Source organism: Apodemus sylvaticus, chromosome 9, assembly GCF_947179515.1.
Source record: "Apodemus sylvaticus chromosome 9, mApoSyl1.1, whole genome shotgun sequence".
In the NCBI taxonomy this organism is placed as follows: Eukaryota; Metazoa; Chordata; class Mammalia; order Rodentia; family Muridae; genus Apodemus; species Apodemus sylvaticus.
Window position 1 is genome coordinate 110,264,087 of NC_067480.1, and position 26,172 is coordinate 110,290,258.

At 42.0% G+C, this 26,172-nt stretch overlaps 1 protein-coding gene across 1 annotated transcript in view; it reads left to right on the forward strand.

Annotated features, from left to right (window-relative positions):
• Slc9a4 (solute carrier family 9 member A4) overlaps window positions 1–26,172 on the forward strand; it is a 49,314-nt gene that overhangs the window by 13,661 nt on the left and 9,481 nt on the right. The window contains exons 3-9 of the mRNA XM_052193494.1: window positions 8,451–8,710; window positions 11,068–11,285; window positions 14,700–14,902; window positions 15,467–15,553; window positions 17,084–17,154; window positions 18,848–19,009; window positions 25,643–25,739. Of these exons, the coding sequence (XP_052049454.1) occupies window positions 8,451–8,710; window positions 11,068–11,285; window positions 14,700–14,902; window positions 15,467–15,553; window positions 17,084–17,154; window positions 18,848–19,009; window positions 25,643–25,739 (1,098 nt within the window). The remainder of the gene's footprint in view (window positions 1–8,450; window positions 8,711–11,067; window positions 11,286–14,699; window positions 14,903–15,466; window positions 15,554–17,083; window positions 17,155–18,847; window positions 19,010–25,642; window positions 25,740–26,172) is intronic.

Genomic DNA, 26,172 nt, shown 5'->3' on the forward strand with positions numbered 1-26,172 from the left:
TTTGTGTCAAGTTGACACACAAAGCCAGCCAGTACACAAGGGGTTTCCTATACTGGGGATTTTGAGATAATGCTAACCCCTCAAATTCATAGACTACCCTTTGATTTTCAGAAAAAAAATTAAATTATGTGGTCATATGTGGAAATATGCTTGTGACTGCAAGTGACTACCAAAGCCAAAAAAAGAAAAAAAAAAGAAAAAAAAAAGCCATCATACCCCCTGAAACTGAAATTATTATTGGTGACTGTGAACATCTGGCCTGGTCTCTGTGAATGGAACTCAGGTCTTCTGCAATGGGAGTTTGTACTCTTAAATTGTGAGCCATATCTTCATCCCCAACACTTTTATTATAATGATATATTTCACTTGTCTCAGGTGGAGCCAGAGGTTCTTGGTTCCCCCTCATTTATCCATTTATCTATCCATCCACCCATCCATCTATCCATCCATCCATCTGCCCATCAGCTTCCTCATATCCAGTCATCTGTCTGTCCATATAAAACCACCACTGAGAAGTTTCTTTTTTCAGACACTGTTCCTTCCAAGGTGTCAACTATGACATTTTCAGAAAAACAAACCACAGGCCCAGTCTTCGGTGAACTTAAATTAACTGGTCACTGTTGATGCTTGCTTTTATAGTTGAAATCATAGTGCAGGCTTTAAGTGACTCTTTGTGCCATGAGATGAGATGATGATACTAGTCCCTAGAAGTATTTCTGGCATTTGCTCCAGGTTGGTGCAGGAGCTCAGAATTCCATCCATTACTTTTAAATGGAGAGGAGTTCCTTAAAGGACTCATTGGCTGATCTTCAAGTGAACTACCACCCATTTTTCCTCTTCCCCAATATAGCCTCTGACACCTTTGCAGTTTGCTAGCTTGGTCCCAGTTCCCCTAGCTCATGACCAAATGCTTAAGGGATTCCAACCCCAGGGGATTAATAGATCATGTGTTCAGGTCTCTGCTACTAGGCTGCAAGTCTGCACCTTTGGGGGCAATGGGATTGTCTCTTCATGGTAGTTACTCAAGATCCTGGGCCTTTTAACTGTAAAGTAGCTCCTTAGAAAACCGTACAGCATCTACTATATTGAACACTACTGGTTACTGTGCTACAGGGAGGAGGGTACTCTTATATCAGGAAGTAAGAGACCCATCCTGAGAATAACACATTCTTCTATGCTCAAAATTGCCACACTCAAAACATGACCAGTGAGACTGATGATGACCAATGTCAAAAATGGCTGCACATGCATTCCTGAAATATGTCTATTAAAGGGAAAAATTCAGGGTAAACAGTACTGATGCCTGTCACTCCAGAACTCCCCAAGGAACATATTTGGTCATTCATTAGACTCTACTGTAATAGATCTTTATTTCTCTTCTTGTTTTGATCAGTTTTCCTAACACTGAGTCATGAAAAATGTTGGCAATTAGCATAAGGATTCGGGTACAGTGTACACAGTCACCAGATCAAATAGCTATAGCAATAGAAGCATTGCACAGGTAAAGAAGACTATATCATTATGATGAAAAAGTTAATTCATAAGGATATCCCAAATTCATGCATGCATATGTATCTACTTTAAATGTCCACAAGTAGATAATAACTATTCTTCAAACAATGTAGGAGATTCTATTAACTCAGTTTTGGGAAGTGATAGAACAATCTAGAAAAATGCGTGCAAGACATGGAGGGTCTGAACTCTACCAACCACCTTGTTGTTTATGAGCACTATGTTTGGCCATCTCAAATCAAACATTGTATTTTAAGTGTATACTTACGGAAAATGACCACTGTATTCAACCATAACGAAAACCTCCCTAAATTTAGAAACCTTCAGACCTTCTAAAGTGCTTTCAGTGTTCACCAATACCAAAATAAAACAAAAATAAAAATCCCTATAATTAGGAATTAGACAATACATTTCTTCAAACTCTGTACCCCCCAAAAGAAACTATGAAGGAAATTAGGTAACATTTTGACAAAATACGCACCATTCATAATTTATGTGATATGTACTTTAAGGGACATTTATAGCTTTTGAACGTCTTTATTAAAGACTTGGAAGATCAGCCAATGATGTAAGGCTCAGCCTGTGACAAGAAGAATCAAGTCAAAGGAAGCAGTGGTAAGACAGTAATAGTATTGGTGGTAATAGTCAATACCTTATCCTTTTAAAATGTTACCATGTCTATACCTAATGGGAGAAAGAATGTCTACTCCTTATAAACTCTTTCAGATATAATGGAGAAATGACCAATTTCCCACCTTATTATGAAACCAACTTCATCCTGACATCAAAACCAGGCAAAGATACATTAAAGAAAGGCACCTCCAGACCAAAATACTTGACTACAATGAATACTTGCCAAATAGTTATTAGTAAAATATTATAAAATAGAATTTAGCAATATATAAAAAGCACAAAAATTATGACCACAGAGAAATACATTTGTGATTCAATTCACCTCACAGATAAAACAATTTTATTAACAAATACAGTCAGTTATTTGGCAGATTTCACCACTCAGTTTTGACAAATACTCATGACAATGTAGGAGAAGTCAATAACTTTTTAGGTCTTGGTCTTGGTGTTTTTATTTTAAAGTATTTTTTAATTGTATTTTATGTGTATATATGTTTTGCCTGCATATATCTGTGTACCACTTACAGAGCCACCCTCTGGAAGAGTAGCACATGCTTATGACCACTGAGCCATCTCTCCAGACCCATTTATTCAATCTTATAACAGATTTTATGGAAAACTTGCAGCTTGCATCATTCCCAAAGGTTAAGAATCAAACACTTTCTCCCAAAGATGAAGATAACCATTCTCAAAAGTTCTGCTTATTAGACTATAGAGAAAACCTTGCCGCTAAGATCACTGAGATAATGTCCAGTCACCAGGTGGCATGGTGGCTTCTGACAATGCTTAGGATTCCATAGTCCTACTAGAATGAAACACTCTCCTGAACTCACCAAGATCATGGCATTGGTGTGGCTTTCTGTAACTAAACACTGAGATGGTTAGTACTAAGGAGAGAAGACTCAATCGAGCTCACACTATCAGTTCATGTTCTTTTTATATTTATTAAAGTGGTTGTTTTGGATATTAGCTCAAGAAGTTAGACTCCAGAAAACCGAACAACCCTATTAAAAAATGGGGTACAGAGTTAAACAAAGAATTCTCACCTGAAGAACTTCGGATGGCAGAGAAGCATCTTTAAAAATGCTCAACTTCATTAGTCATTAGGGAAATGCAAATCAAAACAACCCTAAGATTTCATCTTACACCAGTCAGAATGGCTAAGATTAAAAATTCAGGAGACAGCAGGTGTTGGAGAGGATGTGGAGAAAGAAGAACACTCCTCCACTGCTGGTGGGGTTGCAAGTTGGTACAACCACTCTGGAAATCAGTCTGGCGGTTCCTCCGAAAACTGGGCACCTCACTTCCAGAAGATCCTGCTATACCACTCCTGGGCATATATCCAGAGGATTCCCCACCATGTAATAAGGATACATGCTCTACTATGTTCATAGCAGCCCTATTCATAATTGCCAGATGCTGGAAAGAACCCAGGTATCCCTCAACAGAAGAGTGGATGCAAAAAATGTGGTATATCTACACAATGGAGTACTATTCAGCCATTAGAAACAATGAATTCATGAAATTCTTAGGCAAATGGATGGAGCTAGAGAACATCATACTAAGTGAGGTAACCCAGACTCAAAAGGTGAATCATGGTATGCACTCACTAATAAGTGGTTATTAACCTAGAAAACTGGAATACCCAAAACATAATCCACACATCAAATGAGATACAAGAAGAAAGGAGGAGTGGCCCCTGGTTCTGGAAAGACTCAGTGAAACAGTATTCGGCAAAACCAGAACGGGGAAGTGGGAAGGGGTGGGAGGGAGGACAGGGGAAGAGAAGGGGGCTTATGGGACTTTCGGGGAGTGGGGGGGCTAGAAAAGGGGAAATCATTTGAAATGTAAATAAATTATATCGAATAAAAAAAAATAAAGTGGTTGTTTTATGGGCATGTAGTATGGCCCAGAATCTACCCATTTCAGAGGTATACCATGTAGAATTCAGTCATCAAGAAAAATCGATAAGACAGGAAGAAATGTTTGCATTTGGAACCAGCTCTCTACTTTAGGGCCTCAGTGTGTCAGCTGAGGTTTTTTAGTCCTCATGTGAGGGTTTTAGGGGGTGGATGGGTTTTATACATTGTTCATGGTGGCCTTGGTTGCAGTCATGGGAGGCTGGGAGGATTTATCAACAGAAACATGGCCCTTTCCTTGAGATAATGAGCCAAGAGGGACAAATGAGTCTTACTTCCATGTGCCAGGGATCTTCCTGAGATTTGGCTTTTTGTTCACACAGAACAGATATATACATTTGAAATGAGTCCAGAGACAATCATCCTTTGTCATTATAGTGACAGCCGGAGACTGCTATTTTGAAAGGGAAAGATTTTTCATGGAGTAGTGCAGACTGTGCATAAGCACAGTCTCTTAGCTGTGCCACCATTTAGCTTCTGAAAGTGCCAGGATATCTTCCTTTTATTTTTTATTTTTTATATTCTTACAATTCATAAACAAATCTTACCCTACATGAGAGGTAAGAAGATTTTTTCTTTTTCTTTTTAAGTTTTTTAATTGGATATTTTTTATTTACATTTCAAATGAAACTTTTCCTGGTTTCCCTCCTCCTCCCCCAAGTCCCCTATCCCATCTTCCCTCCCCTGCTTCTATGAGGGTGTTCTTCTACCCATGCCACTCACACCAACAAAATTATAGAAGAGAACTTCACCTGGACATCTTCCTACACCGACCACCACTGGAATCCAGGGGCCAAATAGGCCCAGGTGGCTGTGGCCACTGGTAGTCTGGAAAGCTATGTAAAAGAGTTTGTTTTTGTGGCCACAACATACAAATCTTTGAGCTTCAATCATGCTCCCTGGATTTCCTCCTGATTTGAGAGTCAAATGAACACCCACTTTCCCTCATTCAAACCTTCTTCTTATGAATCTGTGGAACCATCCTCTGGTCCCATTCCACCTCTTTGTGAATCCAACCCAAAGGGGTGATATCCACAGTTCTGAAGACTGCGGATTGCTCCACGGCCAGGTGGAAAACCATACAAGGCTAAGAGAATTCACCAGGTCGGAGTACAACCTCACAGCTTTTCTGTTTGTCTTTCTTTTTCTTTTTGTTTTTGGATTTATTCAGAAACCATGAATCACACACAACCTTTGAATGCTCAGCAAAGCTCTTCCACAAACACGCCTTAATAATTTCTGCATACCTAATAAATTTTATAAATATATTACGTATAGCTGGTACATCCATCCATAGATTTTGTTTAGCTCACCCACAGATCAAAAACGCAAAAGGTATCAGGTGTGTAGATATATTACTATTGAAGCTCCCATGTCAGAAGCCAGGGAGCAGGGATGGCCCTCAGGGTCAGATACTGAGTAGTCAGGGGAGACAGAGAAGGCAGGAGGGGAACTGGCTGGAGCTGCCTTGTGCCTTACTCAGAGTTTGCCTAGCTCCTGGAAAGCATCAGAGTGAGGACAGCAATCAGAAGGACATTTGCTTCCTGGAAAGGGCAGCCCTCAGCACCATGCCACCTCAGTCCTCACTGGTGAACGACTGAAGGAGACAAAGTATAGGTGGCTGGGGGTGGGGGTTCCCTCTCTTCAGCCTGAGATCTGAGATCTGCATCACATAGACAGAACAAGCAGGGATAAGGAAGACAGATTTATAGTGTTGACAGTGGTCTCTGTGGGAGGGATTGTGAGCTCCCAGGGAAGTCATCTGCTGTACTGTCTTTTCTCAACATTTCTAAATTTTAGTATATACACACACACACACACACACACACACACACACTCACACACACGCACATGCACATGCACATGCATGTGCACATGCACAGGCACTCATATAAATCTGGCTTAAAAGTTCTTAAGCAAATCTCCCACTTTTAAAATAATTTTCTAATTTCAGAAAATGGCTACATCCATCTGTGTGCATGTGCACATACAAATGTGTGTGCATTACCTTCAGCAAATTTGCACACTATTTCCTCTTTCTCCATTATCCCAACCTTTTCTCCATTCAATGAGTTAAAAATTCTCTTTGAGTAAAAGAAGAAAAACTTGCTACAGCCTCTCAGTACTTCTACATCTTGCCAGATTTCCTGGGTACTGGCTGTTTGTAACATTACCAACAAACCACGAATGCTCACACCCTAATGCATGCCGGGCACTTCCTTTGTGTCTCTGTTCTCCAGTCAGTAGTGTTTTGTCCATGAGGCATATTAAACAAGTCTGGTGACAGACACTTGAGCTGCTTTGAAGAATCACCTCTGCCAGCTCATATTCTAAATCTAAGGGCTACGATGTAACATTTTTAGTACTACATAAAGGCAGGCAGCAGAATAAGTAAATACATCCATACACACATATATATGGTTATACATTCATACATAACATATACATTTATACATACATACATACATACATACGTACGTACATATATACATACCAGGAAGCAAGGCACACGATGGCTCCAGTGTCCTCAGAAAAGGATACCCACCCCATAGGCTACTTGCTACTGTTTCTACCTATAGTGGAACCTCTTCTCAAAGTGAGGCTCTCCTTAGAATGGGACTAGAGGAGAGCAGGGTTTTCAATGTAGTTATTCATGATTACCCCACATGGTCAGATAGCTGTCTGGAGGTGACTTTGGCATGATTGACCAGAGATGACTCAGTGGTAAGAGCACATACAATTCTTGCAAAAGAACTGAATTAGGTTCCCAACACCCTTAACAAGTCTCTCTCTCTCTCTCTCTCTCTCTCTCTCTCTCTCTCTCTCTCTCTCTTCTGTGTGTGTGTGTCTGTCTCGCCCCCCCTGTATGCACATACACAGAGACACACATGTGTGTATACACACATGCACACATTCAATGCGCTCATGCATGCTCCACACACAGTTGTACTTACACATGTACAGCCATGCCCAGACAAACACATTCCCACCTAATTAATAATAAAATTATTTTTTATAAAAAAATCAATCATTGGTAAACGATCATTAACTGCCCAGCAATTCATCTTTGTGTAGGAAATCAACACTTCAGTTAATCTAGAAGGTTCCATCATTAGTATGAGCCCCCCCCCCGTAGGTGTTAGTTTCCATGGTGATTCCAAGCCCCAAGGAGCTGACAATGAAGATTAACCACCACAGCCTGCTTTGACTATGGAGTTTCACGGTTGAATTGGGCAGCTTCTTAAAATCCTATCTCAAAATAAAATAAAATGTAAACGGGCCAGAGATATGCTAGGCAGATGCTCACTAGTGAACTGAATGCCTAGCAAGTGTGAGGGCTTAGTTCCCACGAGTGTCTATGTGAGGAAGTGTAAAAGATTCAGCAACAAGATGTCCAGGCCCCAAGAAGCCGAGCATTGTGTAAAAACCTGCGTGGATTCTGACTTACTGCGGAATATGTGGATTGACCCGCCATTAGCAGAAAAGGTGGCTGATTCAGCTGTGCTCCAGCTGGCCCAAAGAAAGGGGGCCGCACACATTAAATACCCCTTTCTGAAAGGCAAGCCTGACCAGACTTGCTAAAACTTGCTGCTAGAAGATTCTGGGCTCCAGCCTTGGCCGAAGGTCGTCAGACTAGACGACTGGACACAGCGAAGGAAGTGAGTCTGCTGCTTGGGTTAGACCGAAGCACTGTTCCCTGCTGGGCGCTTTGCAGAAAGTTCCCCCACAGGCTTAAACCACCAGGTTGGTGAGGAATTATTTTCAGGGCATGTGACGCATTCAGGCACCACCGGAAGTCCTCTTATCCACATGGCTGCCTCCTCGAAGAGGGACCCAGAGAAAGCTGAAGAAGCACCTTCCCCTGTTGTGTTCCTTCTGCAGGCTCTGCTGAGGGAGATTAACATTGTGCTCTCTTTAAAAAGAAACGCTGAAAGGCTTTGCAGAGCTTATGATACAGCGTCCTAGGAAAGGTTCAAAGCAGACAAGAAATACATTAACTGAAAAGGGAAGCAAGGCAGAGAGAATATCACACAAGGAGCGCTCGCTTTTTATAAGCACTTGCCTTTGATGAAAAGGCTGCTCTTGTGCATGGGGTGAAATAATCACCCAATATGTATATGGTTATGTAAACCGTCGAATTGAGATCGTTTGAATCCCCACCTCCTTAAACACTTGCCATGCATTCAATTATGAAATCCAACACTTGCCCTTCCTTCACTGAATCTGGGATATGTCTGAGCATGTCGTGTGTCTAAAACTTGGGTAGCTGTGTTAATATCTGTGCCGTTGAGTCATGCACTCTGTTTAATGGAATGTGAAGTCGAGAATCCACGTGTAACATATTGCAAATTCCACTTCATGTTTCTCTCATTTGTACCTCTCCAGGTCTTATACAACATACTTATTGCCTTCACTAAGATGCACAAATTTGAGGACATAGAAGCGGTGGACATTTTGGCCGGGTGTGCCAGATTCGTCATCGTGGGGTGCGGGGGAGTATTTTTTGGCATCATTTTTGGATTCATTTCCGCATTTATCACACGTTTCACTCAGAACATCTCAGCGATCGAGCCCCTCATCGTCTTCATGTTCAGCTATCTGTCTTACTTAGCAGCCGAGACCCTGTATCTCTCCGGAATCCTGGCGTGAGTACAACCTTCCGGATCGAGTCACGTGGGCTTGTGCGGCTGCTTTAGGAGCTGGCTGGCCTGGGTATCTGGGAAAGCCTGATGCTAGCCCCAGAGGCACTGGAGGGTTTCAGATTTCTTAACTTTCTGAAAGCTGATCCTGGTCCTTTGCCAAACAAATGTTCTCTTCAACATTTGCCTGAGGAACGTCTAGCAATCAGGACGCCAATTTAAAAAGTTCGGGAAAAGCTGGTGCAAAGCAGAGCTGGGAACATTTCAAGCTTGAAGTCCATCTGAGTAGTTCTGCTCTTCCTGGAAAAATTAAGTTGAGAGCAGTCAAGGAGTGTGTGCTTTTAATCCCAGAACTCAGTAGGCAGAGTCAGGTGGAGCTCTGTGAGTTCAAGGCCAGCCTGGTCTATATAGGGAGTTCCAGGGCAGCCAGGGAGACTTTGTCTCGACAATGATGATGACAACGATTATGATGATGATGGCGAAGATGATGATGACGACGACGACGACGACGACGACAACAACAACAACAACAACATAATAATAATAAATTGTAAAGAGAAGGAAAGCATGCCACGAGGAACTTCTACTCTGGGCTTTGCCTGTCACTGTTTGCCACAAGCCCCATCACACTCACACTGACCCCACACTGATACCCTACACCCCACACTCTCTATCTCATACCACTCCATACATCACACACCCACACCCACACCACAAACCATATACCACACACTCCACATTCCATACCACACAGACCCCACACCCACACCCATACCCTACACCCCCTATGCCACTCCCCAGACCACATACCACACACCACACACACCCTACTCCACACCCCACACCCTACACCCCACACCCCACGCCCACCAGGGGAGAGTAAAACTAAGTAGGCAAGCATGAATACCCAGTATTTTGTCCCAGAGAAAATATCTGTTTAGGTGTTCAATCCCATTTTCTTCTAACTGAAATTTTATTTTAGAATGAATCTTCTCAGTTTGGCTTGTTAGATCTGTTTTTTTTTTTTTTCTTCTAGACATCATCCTGATATCCGACTATCAGGGCAGAAAGGTTTAATCATACAGAAATTGTATAGAAATCCCTATGCCAATTAAATATAATAGTATGGACTTTGGGGACCATTGCTTTTTCCCCTCCTTAAAATGACCACAACTTCAAGGACAAAGAAAGGGGCTTTCTTCACTTTGTCCTAGGCAAACGGGTGCAGAAAAGGAAAAACTTGAAATATTTGAATAACATCTATGTAAGAAACACTGTTTGTGGGCTGATGGATTACATACGTAATAACAGCACTCGGCACAGAGGCAGGAAATTTCTTTTTTTCTTTTTTTTTTAAATTAAAATCAGAATGTGCTGAGTGCTCATACTGAAGTAGATTGACTTGGATTTAAGGCTGAGTCAAGAATTTTCTAGCTAGAATTGGGGCTGAAAAACTCTCAGTAAGGGAAGGGAGGTCCAGACACATTTTTGAAAGACCTGCCAGTGTGTGTGTGTGTGTGTGTGTGTGTGTGTGTGTGTGTGTGGTGTATGTGTGATGTGAGTATGTGTGACTGTATATGTGTGGTGTATGTATGGTGTATGTGGGTGAATGTGATGGATGTGTGTGGTATGTGTTTGTATATGTATGTGTATGCTATATGTGGTGTGGATGTGGTATGGGTGGTGTATATGTAGTATGTGTGTGATATGTGCTATGTGTGATATGTTTTGTGTGTTTTTTTTAATATAGTGTGTGTATGTGTATATGTATGAGTGTATGTGTGTGTGTGTGTGACTGTATTGTATGATGTGTGGTATGTGTGGTGTGTGGTGGGTGGGTGTAGTATATGTTTATATGTGTGTGTGATGTATGTGTGTGGTGTGTGTATGGTGTGTATGATATGTGGTGTATGTGTTTATGAGTGTACTATGTGTGTATATATGAGACTTTATGTGTGACTATATGTATCTGATGTGTGTAAGGTATGTGGTGTCTGGTATGTGTATGTACATGATATGTGTGTGGTGTGTGTGTATGAGAGTATGTGTATGTGTGTGTGACTGTATTGTGTGGTGTGTGTGTGTAGGAGAGTGCGTATGTATATGAGAGTGTGTGTGTCTGTATTATGTGGTGTGTGTGTGTGTGATATGTAGTATGTGTGTTTATGAGTGTGGTGTGTATGCATGTGTTATGAAAGCCGTGCCACACCCACATTTGCTTTTTCATATACCTGGTTGAAGAGGAAGGCAGCAGTCTGTGGCCACAGCCGAGAGGGGAAGGGGTGAGACGTGGGCTCTGCTTAGAGAGCCCCGCTGTCGGCAGGCAGCCTCTGCTTCTCTCTGAGCCTCTGCCCCTCTTGTAGCATCACAGCTTGTGCGGTGACGATGAAAAAGTACGTGGAAGAGAACGTGTCCCAGACGTCATACACGACCATCAAGTACTTCATGAAGATGCTGAGCAGCGTGAGCGAGACCCTCATCTTCATCTTCATGGGCGTGTCCACCGTTGGGAAGAACCATGAGTGGAACTGGGCTTTCGTCTGCTTCACTCTGCTCTTCTGCCAGATCTGGCGAGCAATCAGTAAGAGACCCCAGGGCCCCAGCAGGATGCTGCCTGGCTTCCTGTCGGGGTCTCTGTTCCCTCAGCTGAACCAGAGCGGGAAGCTGATTCTAACTGTTTCCTGCCAAGGGGGTACAGACGCCTTGTCTTTACAGACACTTGCTGTTGGCCTCCTCTGCCTTCTAAGTCACTGGCAGAAGTTATCCTCAGAGGCACGGATGGAGCAGGGACTGTTGAGTGCTTTGTTGAAAGAGAATGCTTTCACATCTACACATTTAAATATAACTCAGTAAATATATCGGCTGCCCCACTTCCTTGCCAGTTTGTAGCCTCTCACGTGTTAACTCGGATATAGACTATAAACTGCGGGCATTTACACTTTTGATCCAGGATAAGTGAGATCTCGCAAACTGTCTCTGACGTGAGACAAACATTGTCAGGAAACATTCCCATAAATAGTGCAGCCACTCTAAGGGATAGATGGGTGACGGGGATAAAGCCAGCAAAGGGCCCAGGAGGGAGTTGCTGCCTTAGCCTGCTCGTTCCTCAGGACTGAGATTGCTCAGTCACTAAAGTCCCGGCTGCCCTAGAGTGACAGCCTGGGTTTGGATTCTCAGAAGCCCCATAAAGACCAGGTACTGCCACTCACACTGTGATTCCAGGTCTAAGGAAAAGGGGCAGGAGGATCTCTGGGGCTTCAGGTCAGCCCGTCCAGCCAATCAGTGAGTTAGACATGTCCTCTGGCCCTTGCATGAGTGCACACACACACACACACACTCACTCACTCACTCACTCACACACACACACACTCACATACCCTCACACACATATACACATTCTTATACACACTCACACACACTCACAAACATACACACTCACACATGTATACACACTCACACAAACTCAGGCACACATTTACACACATATACACACTCTCACACACTCAGACACACATTTACACACATATACACACTCACACACTCAGACACACACATACACACTCTCTCTCAAACACACTCAGACACACATTTAAACACACAACTTACACACATGAGAGCACAAGAGACACTTTTGTGTGTGCACACATACAGGTATAAACAGAGAGAATGGGTGAGCACTCGTTTTTTGTCATTAACTTTGTGTTCACTTTACATCCCAATCACAGCCCTCTCACACCTCGACCCCCAGTCCCACTCCTACAAATCCTTGGGTGCCACCACACTCTGGGACCTCCACTTCCAGCAGGGCTAAGCACATCCTCTCCAGAGCACTCTTAATTATGATATTAATTAGTAAAGGCAGGTATGCTATAAATAACCTGACTTCTGGAAAATAATTCCCATTATAAAGAATAAGATCCAGTTGCTGTTATACACTTCTACTGCAGGAGCTATAAAGAACATCAACACTGAGCATACATATCTATCTATCTATCTATCTATCTATCTATCTATCTATCTATCTATCCTTTTTGATGAATATATATGATTCTACAAAGGGAGCAGAGGCTGAGAGAGAAACAAGTATTTACTACATCACATGAAGTCCTCACCAATGGCAGGACTGTATGTATAGGAACCCCATCTCTGTCTCTGTCTCTGCCTCTCTCTCTGTGTGTGTGTGTGTGTGTGTCTGTCTGTCTGTCTGTCTCTCTCTCTCTGTGTGTGTGTGTGTGTGTGTCTGTCTGTCTGTCTGTCTCTCTCTCTCTCTCTGTATGTGTGTGTGTGTGTCTCTGTCTCTGTCTGTTTCTCTCTTCCACCTCATTATCTATCTCTAACCATATGCAATGATTATGAAGGCTTTATGTATGCAAGACTCAGTTTTCTGCTACTAATGAGAACAGTGTTTGCTTACCTTTTCATCTACCTACTCAAGAGGTTCTCTATATTTCTGTGGGTTCTGCATCTGTGATTTCAACCATTCACAGATCAACAACATTGAGGAAAAAATCACATCTGCACTGCATATGTAAAGACTTTATTTCTGGATATCATTTCCCAAACGATACAGCACAGCAAACATAGTCTAAGCAATCTAGAGACAGCTTCAAGTGCCCATGAGAATGTGTCCAGTCTACCCCCGAATACTGCATGCAGGAGAAGGGAGTTGGGCATTCCCGGTCATGAGAATTCTGGGCCCTGTCTCCTATGGAAACTGAGGGCTGACTATGTTCCTGTTATTTCGGATTTCTGATGATACAGGATGATAAGGAACCCAAGCTGCATGCCTAGCAGGGAAGAGAAGATCAAACAGACCCATCAGCCAAAGCTGGCAAGTCTGTCGCCCCTTCTAGTCTAATAAGATTGATGTCAAACTGCGCTTTCGCTGAGATATGGGCGTAAGAGATAATGAGAGGGACTTTTTATTTTTATGTTTTAAACCAAGGGCCAGTACATGAGCAGTGGCTTCCGTGTGAACACACGGAGAATCTGTATGGCGGAACACACTCCTGTGCTTTGCCCAAGCTTGCCCCCTCCAACCTCCATCTCTTACTAGACTTGGTGCCGGTAAGAAGCTTCCCATGCCCACCCAAACCCTTGCAAACCTTCTTGTCTGTTCACATGACCCTCCCACACTGAACCAGCTGTAAGCAATCTCCTGGTCATGTATAGTCTGCAGTCACGAGGGATCTCCCTTTACCTTCAAAAGACAGACTTCTGGGAGGTATCCCCTGAGCTCACGAGATAAGGGGTTTGTATTTCACAGACAACTTTTTCTTACCTGGTTTTAAAAGGAGGCACCACAAGTGTTATGGATATAGATTAGAAATACATACCTCATTTTTTTAAATCAAGATTTTTGTTACTGTAAAGACACATACACACACACATCACACATATCCACATATACACAGATACACAGACACACAGATAAACATGTATACAAATACACACAGACACACACACATAAACATAAATATGTAAACAAACATATACATGCACATAAACATACACACAAGCACACACATACAAAGACACATACAAACACATACAAAACACATACAAATACATACACATATGAACACATATACACTCATACACAACACACACATATAAATACATAAAAATACACACATAAGAACACATACAAACACACAAACACACACATACAAACACACACAAATACACACATAAGAACACATACAAATACACACAAACACACACATACACAACACATACATACACACAAACACAACACATATATATACACACACAGATACACACACACACACACACACACACACACTACACTTTGACTTAGAAACCAGAGAAAAACTTTAACCTGAGGAGCCAAAATATCACAGAAATGCAGAGCACTGAGGGAAGTCTGTTTGAGCTGAGTGGTCTTCCCTGTGAGTGGATCAGGCTGCCTTGCTTAGTCTCTGCATCTGGACTGCAATGCTCTGCTGCTCTAACGTGTGTGTCCCCTTTCCAGGCGTATTTACCCTCTTCTATGTCAGTAACCAGTTTCGGACTTTCCCGTTCTCCATCAAGGACCAGCTCATAATCTTCTACAGCGGGGTGAGAGGAGCAGGAAGCTTCTCCCTTGCGTTTTTGCTTCCTCTGTCCCTCTTTCCGAGGAAGAAACTGTTTGTTACTGCAACGTTAGTAGTTACATACTTTACTGTATTTTTTCAGGTTGGTAGATTTCTTTCATATTTAAAATAAGTAGATTCTCTCACAGCTGTATATTAAACTTGTAGGATGTAAGTAAAGATGCTGTATCTGGTTTTTAGAATTCTAGTTGATCCTCTAAATAAGATTCTAAAATACTTAGAGGCTTTATTTCATAGAAAGATTTTAACTCCTGAAATGTGTTGCCTTTGAGTTGATACCACATATTAACCAAAACATTCCCAGGTGAGGAGTGAATGATTATTTCTCTGTTTATTACGGAAAATCAGATGGCGCCCAATACTTGATAAACAAAGTTCTGTTTTAGTGAAGTGAGTTCTTAATGAGCTAATGAAGGTTTATTTTTAAAAAAAATCAAGATACTGTATTACAATAGATTATAACATCTATTTTGTTGGAGTATGTAGAAGAACCAAGAACTAAAGTAAGATTAATGCATTTAATCACATAGACACTAGAGACAAATGCATATAAACTGGGAAATTTATAGTTTTGACAATGGAATTTTACTCTATAGTAACAATGCTCCCCCTTGGCAAACCCTTTATGTTGTCATCTACCTTACAGGGAATCACAATTGGCCCACTGGTCAGGTATCTGGATGTCAGAAAGACCAATAAAAAGGAATCCATCAACGAAGAGCTTCACATCCGGGTACGTTAACCTCCCCTGTCTGATAAATGGACACAATGTTTCTTTCTTTAACCTCCCCTTTCTGATAAATGGATAGATACAATGTTTCTTTCCCGTGTCCCACTGAGAGCCTAGAGGAGGCTGTGACCTGTCAGGAGAAATTTATAGTTTTGACAATAGAATTTTACTCTATAGTAACAATGCTCCCCCTCGGCATTGTTGTGACCTGTTTCCTTCCAGTTCCAATAAAAGGGACTGACTGCACTTTTTCCCCTATTGCTACTGTAAGGAATTAACACAATTGTGGCAGCTTCTAACGATGCAAGTGTGTTATCTTAGAGTTCCAGAATTAGGTTCCACTAGTGGGATTTGAGTTCCACTAGTGGGATTCCCTTCTGGAGGATCTAGGGAAGAATCAATCTCTTTGTCTCTTTCAGCCTCTATAGGCTTCCTTTCTTGCTGTGGTCTGAGGGTGAAAGCTAGGGTCCTGCACATGGTAGACAAACACTGTGCCCAACAGCTGGATTTTTAACTGGAAAATCCTAAGGTAGCTGTTCTGAAGGTTGTCAGCTGATCTAATCAGGTTACTCAGACTGTCCAGAATCTTCCTCCTTATTTACAGCAATTAATGGGTGAGTTTTCTCAGATCCTCAGAGTACAGTTACAGAATCAAACAAATTAGCATTTGAATACATAACTGGGAATCAAGTTAACACCTAGAAGGATGTGACGCTGCTAATGTTCAGCATAGTCCTAGTGGCTGCTGAAGACATTGTTTCTCATAAATATGGCTCCTACTTGTGAGTTCAAGGTGGCATCAAAACCATGACATTCAGAATGATATCCATGAATAGACACAAGAACTAGTGTGGGGAAAGGCATACCACCACAGAGATGTAAGATGAAGATCTTATATTGGTTTATTAGTGTGAAGATTGGATATTTAACCTTTGCTCCAGTGTGGGGAAAGGCATACCACCACAGAGATGTAAGATGAAGATCTTATATTGGTTTATTAGTGTGAAGATTGGATATTTAGCCTTTGCTCCATAAAACTTCTTATGATGTTCACACATTACCTGTCTGATGTGGAAAAAATGAAGAATATGGACAAATGTATTTATTATAGCAGAACATCTGAACTATATTTTGGAAATGAGAAATGTGATTCTTTTTTCACAACAAAAATAATAGCTAATATTTTCCCTCCACATGATTTCAGTAATGAGAAATTTCTATATCTTTCTAGAAAAATATTATTCAAACCAAATATCAGGTACCCTATTTTCATTGTATGTGATGTAAATTATCAAGAAGTTTATCTGCAGAATCTTTCAATAAGAAATAAGATGAATTTCAATAAAAGGCATGACATATTCCAGTGATATGACCCGAGTGCTAAAGAAGAGGCTATGCTTAAGTAAATTAAAGCCTTCCTTAGCCTTGGAAGCTTATTGTGAGTGCATGTGTGTGTGTGTGTGTGTGTGCCTTTTAGAGTTCATATCTCACTAGCATTTCATCTACTTCATCGTCTTATGTTTGCTTTGGCAGCTTATGGACCATCTGAAGGCCGGGATTGAGGATGTGTGTGGGCAGTGGAGTCACTACCAAGTGAGAGATAAGTAAGTACGGTTGGTTTCATTACCTAATAATGGAGCCTTGAGGATGGATCCTTGAGGAATAGTGGGCCAGGAAGATGAAGGACCTAGGAGTTATACTATACAGGAAACAGCTGGGCATGCCCAATGTGGAAAATGAGAGGTGTCAGGAAAGAGCCGTAGATTGGGGCAGATTGGTTCAAATTGGAACAGCACAAGAAATGGTGGAAAGTAGAAAGTTGCTCCTCCCACCCTGCTCATAAAAGTAGCTCAACTTCCTGAAGTTGGGGAGGAAGGACTTTAGTGACGAACTAAAAGCCTGAAGAAACTCTAGTTGGAGACCTCTAAGAATCAATCATACACTTATTCTTCTGAGATACCCAGATCTTTCTTGCTTACCCACAATTTGAATGGCTTCTTTTATTCTCAAGGAGGAAAAGTGTGGCTGGACACAGATGGCACGTCATCAGCAGGTTGTTAGAAGCGACCTTGTGGGCATGTGTGTAACTGCATCAAAGGAGTGGAGAGCAGGCTGAACAGGGGAGCTGGGGAGGAAATGGGAGATCAGATGAAGCCTGGAAGAAGTGAACAGAGAGGACGGGAGAGGCGCAGGAGGAGCCAACATAACAGGAAGGGTCTGGCACATCAAGAGGCATGTGACTGACAGGGTCAGGACAATGGCAGCCACAGAGTTGGCAAGCACAAGGTTAAGATGGACTCTGCAAGAGAAAAGTCAAGGACATTGTGAAGACAGGTTTGAGGGAAGGTCAAAGTACAAAGGTCAAAATGTCCAGGGGTGACCTATTTGAAAATATCAGGTGACTTGAAAGGAAAAGATGACAAAGCTCAGGAGGACAGCCTATCATATACTGAGAGGACTTAACTGATGGCTTTTGCCTACCTCATGGTCCAAGAGAATAAACACTAGATAATAAGTCAACATTCCAGTAAGTTATGTGCCCAATCAAAAGCCAAAGCAGGCAGAACAACTGCCCTTTGAGAGTGAAATGAGTAGAAGTATTGAAAATTGTGACTCCTGAGGGGCTCTTAAGGTACTATTATACATGTGCAGCTTAAGCTAGTGGGTTGACCAGAAGTTCCAAGCAATAGTAGGAACTGCCATTAGAGTTGTTCCTATTCAGATTGTCCATTATTCAGACTGTTGAAGTGAGTGTGTGTGTGTGTGTGTGTGTTGAGGTGGGGGTAGGGGCAGTTGTCTTCTTTAATTGGCAGGGTTCAAACTGTCCTGAAGCACAATGAGGCAGAACTACCCTCTAACTAGCAACCATATTAAACTTCCAGGGTTCTGACTGGACTGAGCAACATTACTGCAGGTGCAGCAGCCGTTCTTAGGAGCTCTTAGGAGGCAATGCTTTTACAAAAGCCTCAACCAACTTAATAGTTTTCTTATAGTTGGAGCTGAGTGAAACTAGGCTACCCTGGCTCCTCTTATGCCCACTTTCTGCCTGGATTGCATCTTGTCTCTTTCTTTTTGATTAATTGATTTTATGGTATTCCAGCCACTAGGCCATTAGTTTTTATTTTAAAAAAAACACAACACACAAATGCTTTGTTTTTTTTTTTTTTAAATGTGTTCAAATGTGGTGGATTTTAGGCACTGCCTTGAGATTTTTCAGAGTGAAGTCGACATTTGTTTAAAGAAGAAAAAAGTCTATACTTCCAAATGATGCACAAAGATGTTGATTTTCATGTTTAGGTTCAAGAAGTTTGACCATAGATATTTACGGAAAATTCTAATCCGGAGGAACCTGCCAAAATCAAGCATCGTGTCCTTGTATAAGAAGCTGGAGATGAAACAGGCCATTGAGATGGTGGAGACTGGGGTCCTGACCTCTGTGGCTTCTCCCACACCTTATCAGTGAGTCCTGCCTGCCTTTTGAGCTAGACTTTGAATATCTAAATTTCAGGACTAAGCCTTGGCTCCATTTGAAATAAGTAGCAGGTGGGAATGGGCAAAAAGATAGAGGTGGCTGTTAACATCTGGACCGTAACAAATGCCTGAGCTAGTCTGTTTAAAAGCTCACGGTATGGGGGTTTCAGTAGCTTTGGGTCTGTGGTGGGGTGGTATATTATGACCACTGTTATGGGAAAACCATTCATCTTATGAAAGAGGGATGGATGTCCCAATGTGTCATTGAACAACAGGTGTCCAAAGGCCTGAAACACCCCCACTGGATACCATATCATAATGGTCCCTCATTTCTCAGTAGTGCTATGGGCTGCAAACCAAAGCATTGTGACATGGGCTTTAGCTGTGAGGAAGAAATTATGAAATAATATTGACTGACTCTTAAAAGTTTGCACTTTGCCACAAGCACAGTTTCACCAGTTTGGGGGAATTACAAAGTTGCCTTCGTTAAGTGAGGTCATAGATGGGCAGGGTATTTTATAACATTTCTTCCTTTTCTTCTTGATTAGAAATTTCTATTCTACAGGCTCTGTCCACACGGTTTTGTGGTTCTGTTTCTTCTATTGCTGCATTTTGTGAAAACTTTATTTTTTCCTTCTAATGAACATGGGGAGCGGTATCAGCTGTTTGGGATGCTGACTTGGATTTGGGCTATACAACTCTCCTCTTGTGTCTCTACAAATGAAATATATGAAGCAGGTTATTTGTAAAAGGGCAAGGATGGTAGTTTGGGCTCAGAGTTCTGGGCGTTCAAGTCTCAGGTCAAGTCTTTGGATCTTTGATAACAGTAGAGTGGGAGAGGCATTACTGGAGTGAGTCCACCTTGAGAGCACCCTTCCAGTGACCTAAAAGCCTCTTGCTAGGGGACACCATAGAAAGGCCCAAAAGAACCTCCCAATACTACTACCCTGGAGACCAAGGTTTTACACATGGACCTTTGAGAAAGACTTCATCCAAACCATGACAGGGAGCAGATGATGTTCTATAAGAGTTGTGAAGCCGGGCGGTGGTGGCGCACGCCTGTAATCCCAGCACTCTGGGAGGCAGAGGCAGGCGGATTTCTGAGTTTGAGGCCAGCCTGGTTTACAGAGTGAGTTCCAGGACAGCCAGGGCTATACAGAGAAACCCTGTCTCGAGGAAGAAAAAAAAAAGAGTTGTGGTAGTATGTGGGTTTTCAAAGTTGAAGAGATGCCTGCAAAAGAGAGAGTCTACGTGAGATTGTGAGACCTGTCTTGAATCCACAAGATGAGCTTGGAAGTTCTGTCTGACTTCCGAGTGAGAAGAAGACAATATGGATCAGAATCCATGCGGAGGCGAGGCCTTATCTGGTGTGTACCTCCACCGTCTGCTAACCAATTGTCCCCAGAGCTTCTTTAAAAATATGCTGTAATTCTCTGACATTTTATAACAGCTCCTTCAGTATTTCAAGATTTAACCCCTAAAAATGCCCAGCTTTCTTCTGAGCAATGAATTATGGGTTGCAAACGTTAATCACAGCATATATTTAGGAAAAGGACATGGACACACACACATACACACACACACACACACACAAACACACTGCCTCATCTTCAGCTAATGGCACTTGATCATGAGCTTCAATTATGTCTTCACATTAGGGCAGTGGATTGAGAACAGAGCTAAGAATAGATACCAATAAAATTGTCACAAACTGCCTGAGTGTTATTTCACAGGTAGCACCTCCCCCCGCCCCCAACCTGCTAACAGAAACAACAGTGTCTTCTCACACAGCCCGGGACAGAGGTAAACAAGTGCCCTCAAAGGCATCCCAGTCTAAACGGAAAGCCTTCTGCCTTATTTATCTGTGGGATTGTTTTTGGTGGCTTGTTTGTTTGTTTTGTGCTGCCCATGACGTAACTAAAAGGCGATTCTTGATGCTAAAATGGGAATGTACTACCAAATGTTTCTTGGCAGTGCTTCCCAGAGCCACAGTGGAGCCAGAGGTGACCGGAAAACCCAGGAGGGCAGATTCTGTTTTCATTCACCATGTTGCTCTTTTATCTGTGGAAGTCTCTCTTTCTCTGTCTCTGTCTCTGTCTCTGTCTCTGTCTCTTTCTCTCCCTCTGGGTTTTATTTCACTTTTTAAGACAATGCCCTCACATCTTACTTTTAACCAAGCTTCCTAACTAACCCCTTACACTTTGTGCCTTAGCTCATGTCCTACCTGTGAGCCACCTAGTATGTATTTTAAACACCGTGAAGACAGTAAGAGGTCCTGCTCTTCCTGGCCCCAGACATGGACAAGGCATGCCCTTAATAGAGGAAACTGGACAGTGTGTTATAATAAAGAGTAAAAATCAATATGACTATAGGGGCAATGTGTGTCATATGACCTCTGCTGTGTGGCCTAACCATCAAAGGATGAACTGCAGTTAATGTAGAGGCCGAGAAAGGCTGGACAGTTCCAGACAGGCCAAACCACTAGGAACTTCCTTAAGCAGTTCGCACCCTACTTATGTGATCTCTTGGTCGAGGAATGTAAGGGGTGCTTACCTCTTATCTCTGACTAGAATCTCATCTATGTTTCAGTCTATTGGGCTAAAACATATTTTGAACTTCTGTATAACATCCTGATGTATTAGCCATAAGCAACTGCTTCAGTTCTGACCACAAGGCTATTTTTAAGCCAGTTTTGCTTGGTACACGCCCCTCCTCTCTCTGAGTGAATCATTTCTCCAGACTGATTTAAGATTACTAGGAGTCTCACAGGTAAGAGGTTTTCCACCTCATATATCCCAATCAAGCAAGTTCACTGGAGTGAGAAAGATTATTGCTAAAGTCGATGTTGAATACAGTTTTAGTATTTAACTTATATTTATTTGATCTCAGTAGAAATCTGTAGGACACCAAGAAAAAAAGGAAATCCTCCCCTGAGATCAAAGTAGCTGATTCCTAAAACAAAATGGAACAAAACAACAGAACACAAACCAAACCTTCTTACAATAAGAGGAAGAGCTGCATACTCAGCCGCCTCTCAGGATCCAATAGGCCAGCAGAAGAGCCAAATGCACATATAGCTTTGCTTCGTGAGTTTAAGCAATTGTCATGCAACGGTTTCTGAGTTCTGGAACCTTCGGGAGAAGGCTGGAGCAACATAGAGTAGGTTGGTTCTGTCAAATCCCATGGCTTCGTCATACCATAATATTTTATAGTAGTACTTACTTGAATCCCCAAATTATTCTGTGGACCATCTGGAATATGCATTTCTATTGTTATTTCAAATATAGAGCTGTCTACCTCACCCAGAACTCTGTAAACTGTTAGAGATTATAAAACAGTAGCAATTCAAAGTGCTAAGTGTTGAAGCTTATGGGCTCAGTGGGTAAAGGTACAGTACGTGCTGCCAAGTCTGCTGACCACTTGATTTTGATCCTCTGGATTCACAGTGTAAAAGACGAGAACCGATTCTTACCAACTGTCTCCTGAGCTCACTGTTGCATATGTGCACCAGCACACGTATCCACACATACACAGTACATAAGTAACTGTAATATAGTTTTCTTTTTAAACTTTGGTTAGGATAGAAAATACAGCTCTGTTGCTATAGTACCTGTCTAGTGCATGTGAAGCCCTGAGTTTGATTTCCAGTACCACACTGGGTATGGTGGTGCAGCCTGTAATCTCAGCACTTGGGAAGCAGAGGCAGGAAGATCAGAAGTTCAAAGCCATCCTAAGCTACACACAACCTTATCTCATATACTAGATAATTTTATAGAGATTACTAATTTAGGTATTAAAATATCCATAAAATTATCAGGCATTTAGATACCTATATAATCTCAAATTATTCTATTTCTAAACTCTAATGAGATTGTGATGTAGTTTCTGACATAAATTCCACAATAAACTATCATGTATCCTGTAAGCCATGCTTCACTCATGCTAGAGTTGGACTTTGAAAAGGATGCAAGACAGACATGCAGACAGGATAACTCATGAGGAAAAGTGCCTGCAGCTCTGCAGACAGAGTAACTCTGAATGTGGCCATAGATAGACAGAGTAACTCATGAGGAATGCTAACTGCAAATCTAAAGGACCACCAGTCATCTCTTCAATCTCTACCCATGGACTTTATGACTGATATCCTTAACTATGGTGTGAACATAATGCTTGTTGGGTCTCATAATTAATTTAAAGTCTCTACACTGGTGTAGCATCTCGTGAAAGGAAGGAAGGGAGAAAGGCAGCAGGATGTAAAGAATTCATGACAAACATGAACCTTGTATTCAGATGCCATCGAATTTAGATTTCCTTGTTTTATATTAGCAACCGTGATCCCCTTTGCCTACAAGAAATGAATGCTCTAGAGAAAAGAGTTGTGCCTTTTATATTCTGAATCACTGGTCCTTAAAGTCCCCACTAATGCTGTTTTCTAAGGGCAGTGTCTTTCTTGCACCTGTGATGTGAGTATTCCAAGGATGGCTGTGTCCCTGACGTGACTTGAAGACAACCCCAGGCATCACCTGGTTCAAGTGAGCCAGCCCTTTTGAATAATCGTATCTGCTGCTTATTAGTGTGAGTCAGAGGGAGGTGCAGCTGTGTGAATCCCGTGCTACTCTAACCAGCAACCCAAGAGGACTTTAATTAAGCCTGGTCCTTCCTGGAGTGGTCAATTACAGGCTGGGGAAAATGCCAAATCTGCTGCTGTATCATGTTTCACCTGCCAGTTCCTTTATCGTGGTTTTTTTCTATTTATTTTATATGAATGTAGAACATAGAAATGTTTGACTAGCTGGCGTTTCTGTTTAGTAATCTATTATACACACACACACACACACACACACACACACATTATGGTGGAATGTATTGTTCAGATTGTGTGAGTAGGTATACCTAAGTCAGAATAAATTTTTTTGGAGGACATTCACACACTCACCAAGGATGCCTCCTAAATTTCAGTAATTTTATAGAAACAGTGTTGGACATTATGCAGATAGCAATTGCTAAAGCTCTTTCACCATAACACACCATATAAAAGTGCTTTATCAATTGTACATTACATCCAAACCACCTTTAATTTACAATGGTTGCCAGTTTTGGAGGACAGTACTTAAAATACCAGCTGTATTGAAATGAATGATTAATCCCTATGATTAATCATCCTGGCAACAGGAAGGGAGATATCGAAGCCATCAGTGCCTTTATGCTTCCAAGAAGTGAGCAGAGAGTAAAGTAACAGCATCATGGGTGAAGCAGTGTGTTAGGAAGCCAGCTGTGATGGAAGGAGGACTGAACCTTCTGCTCCTTTTTGTTAAACGTCTATGTTCTAGAGCGAATGTGTATTTCCAGTGTAGTAAGAAGGTTTTCTTGATTACTGATACTAGATTATAATCAAATACATCTGTCACTTGAGATTTGTTTTTCATAGCTATGTCTTAGCTTTGAAATCCCAGAGGACAATAGGGCATTGATTGCAAACCTGGCCCTGATGCTAGGTTTTAAAATCTTTGGATGCCTAGTGCCTCATCTGGGTTGACCTTCAGGGTACAAATAGTTTGATTCTGTTTGGAAAATATGATTCCCTTTTCTTAATTATTCTTTAATCAGAAATAAGGCCCTGCCCTAGTTTTGTTTCTACTGCTGTGATAAAAATACCCTGACACAAAGCAATGTAATTGCTTTTTAGTTGCTAATTTAGTTGATAATTCTATAACCTAGTCTGTCATTTTGGAAAAGTCAAGGCAGAAACCTGAAGCAACTAGTCACATGACAGTCAAACCAGTGGAGAGAAGGCAAGCGCGCATGCTCAGTGCAGGCGCGCATGCTCAGTGCAGGCGCACATGCTGAGTGCAGGCGCGCATGCTCAGTGCAGGCGTGGATGCTCAGTGCAGGCATGCATGCTCAGTGCTTGGCAGTCTTTGTATACTTTTACACCGTCCAGGGCCCTGAACTAGGAATAGCACCTGCACGTTCAGCCTGGTTCCTCCTACACCAGTTACAGCAGTCAAGACAGTCTTCCACAGGTTTGTCAAAGTAATGCTCTCTTTATATGTGGTTCTAGGTCATTCCAAACTGACTATTAAAACTACCCATCACAGACCCATAACTGCATAATTCCCAGAGAACTTTACTCAAGTAGCATTAATACTCAGCATACCACTGAGGCTCAAAACACAGTGCTGTGGATGGTGTATTGTCTATCTGAGCACAGAACTAACAAAAACAGCCACATGAACCTTTGATTGAGTGTTTTTTAATTAATATTATTTCTGCTAAGTTTTACAGTAAAATGTTGGGATTACATTTTATGGAACCATTTCCTAAAATTTATTTTTATTGTATTTTATAAATTAGATGGTGGTCACGGCCTTGCAAAACCCTCTTTAGAAATTGGTCACAACAATAATCATATGAAAACTGTAAGGGCTGTAATATTTTTACATCTTTAAGTTAAAACATATGTTTGGACTTAATTGATTTGCTAAGGTGGCAGGAAGAATTATGCACACATATAATCCTGGAATTTAGGAATTCCTCCAGGGTGGGGCAAGGCCCAAAGTTTCATCGTGGCACTTCTTGCCCAGACAGAAAAACAATGGCTTTTCTCCACTGTTGTTCCAGGCCTGAGAGGACACAGGGAATGAAGCGGCTTTCCCCTGAAGACGTGGCGTCCATGCGGGACATTCTGACAAGAAACATGTACCAAGTTCGGCAAAGAGTATGTGTGAGCCTCTACGCCACCTCCTGCCCTACTCTGCCTTACCCATACCCGGTCTTCAGGCTGTGTTCACACTCTTCTCCCTGAAGTAGCCTCTGTGCTGTGTTTGGAGAAGGGGAAACTAGTTGTCAGCTGTGAGGTCTGCACCAGTGGCCTTAGAATAAATGCAAATCCAATTGCTGGCTCTAGGGGTCAGGCTGCCCCAGCCCTGCAGCTGAAGAGTTCAGAGCCCACAGGTCTGCCTGTTCTCAGTGGGAAGACAGATGCAGCCCTCCTGCTGTAGTGAAGAAAAGATGGCACCAGGATTCTGTCAGCCGTCAGGTTATCCAGTGGGCTCAACTATGCCAAAAGCTAAGAAGCAGACCTTATTGGAGCAGAGGAGTCGTGATGCCATTATGCTGAAAGCTGGGCTGTAGGGAAATGCTCGTGTCTT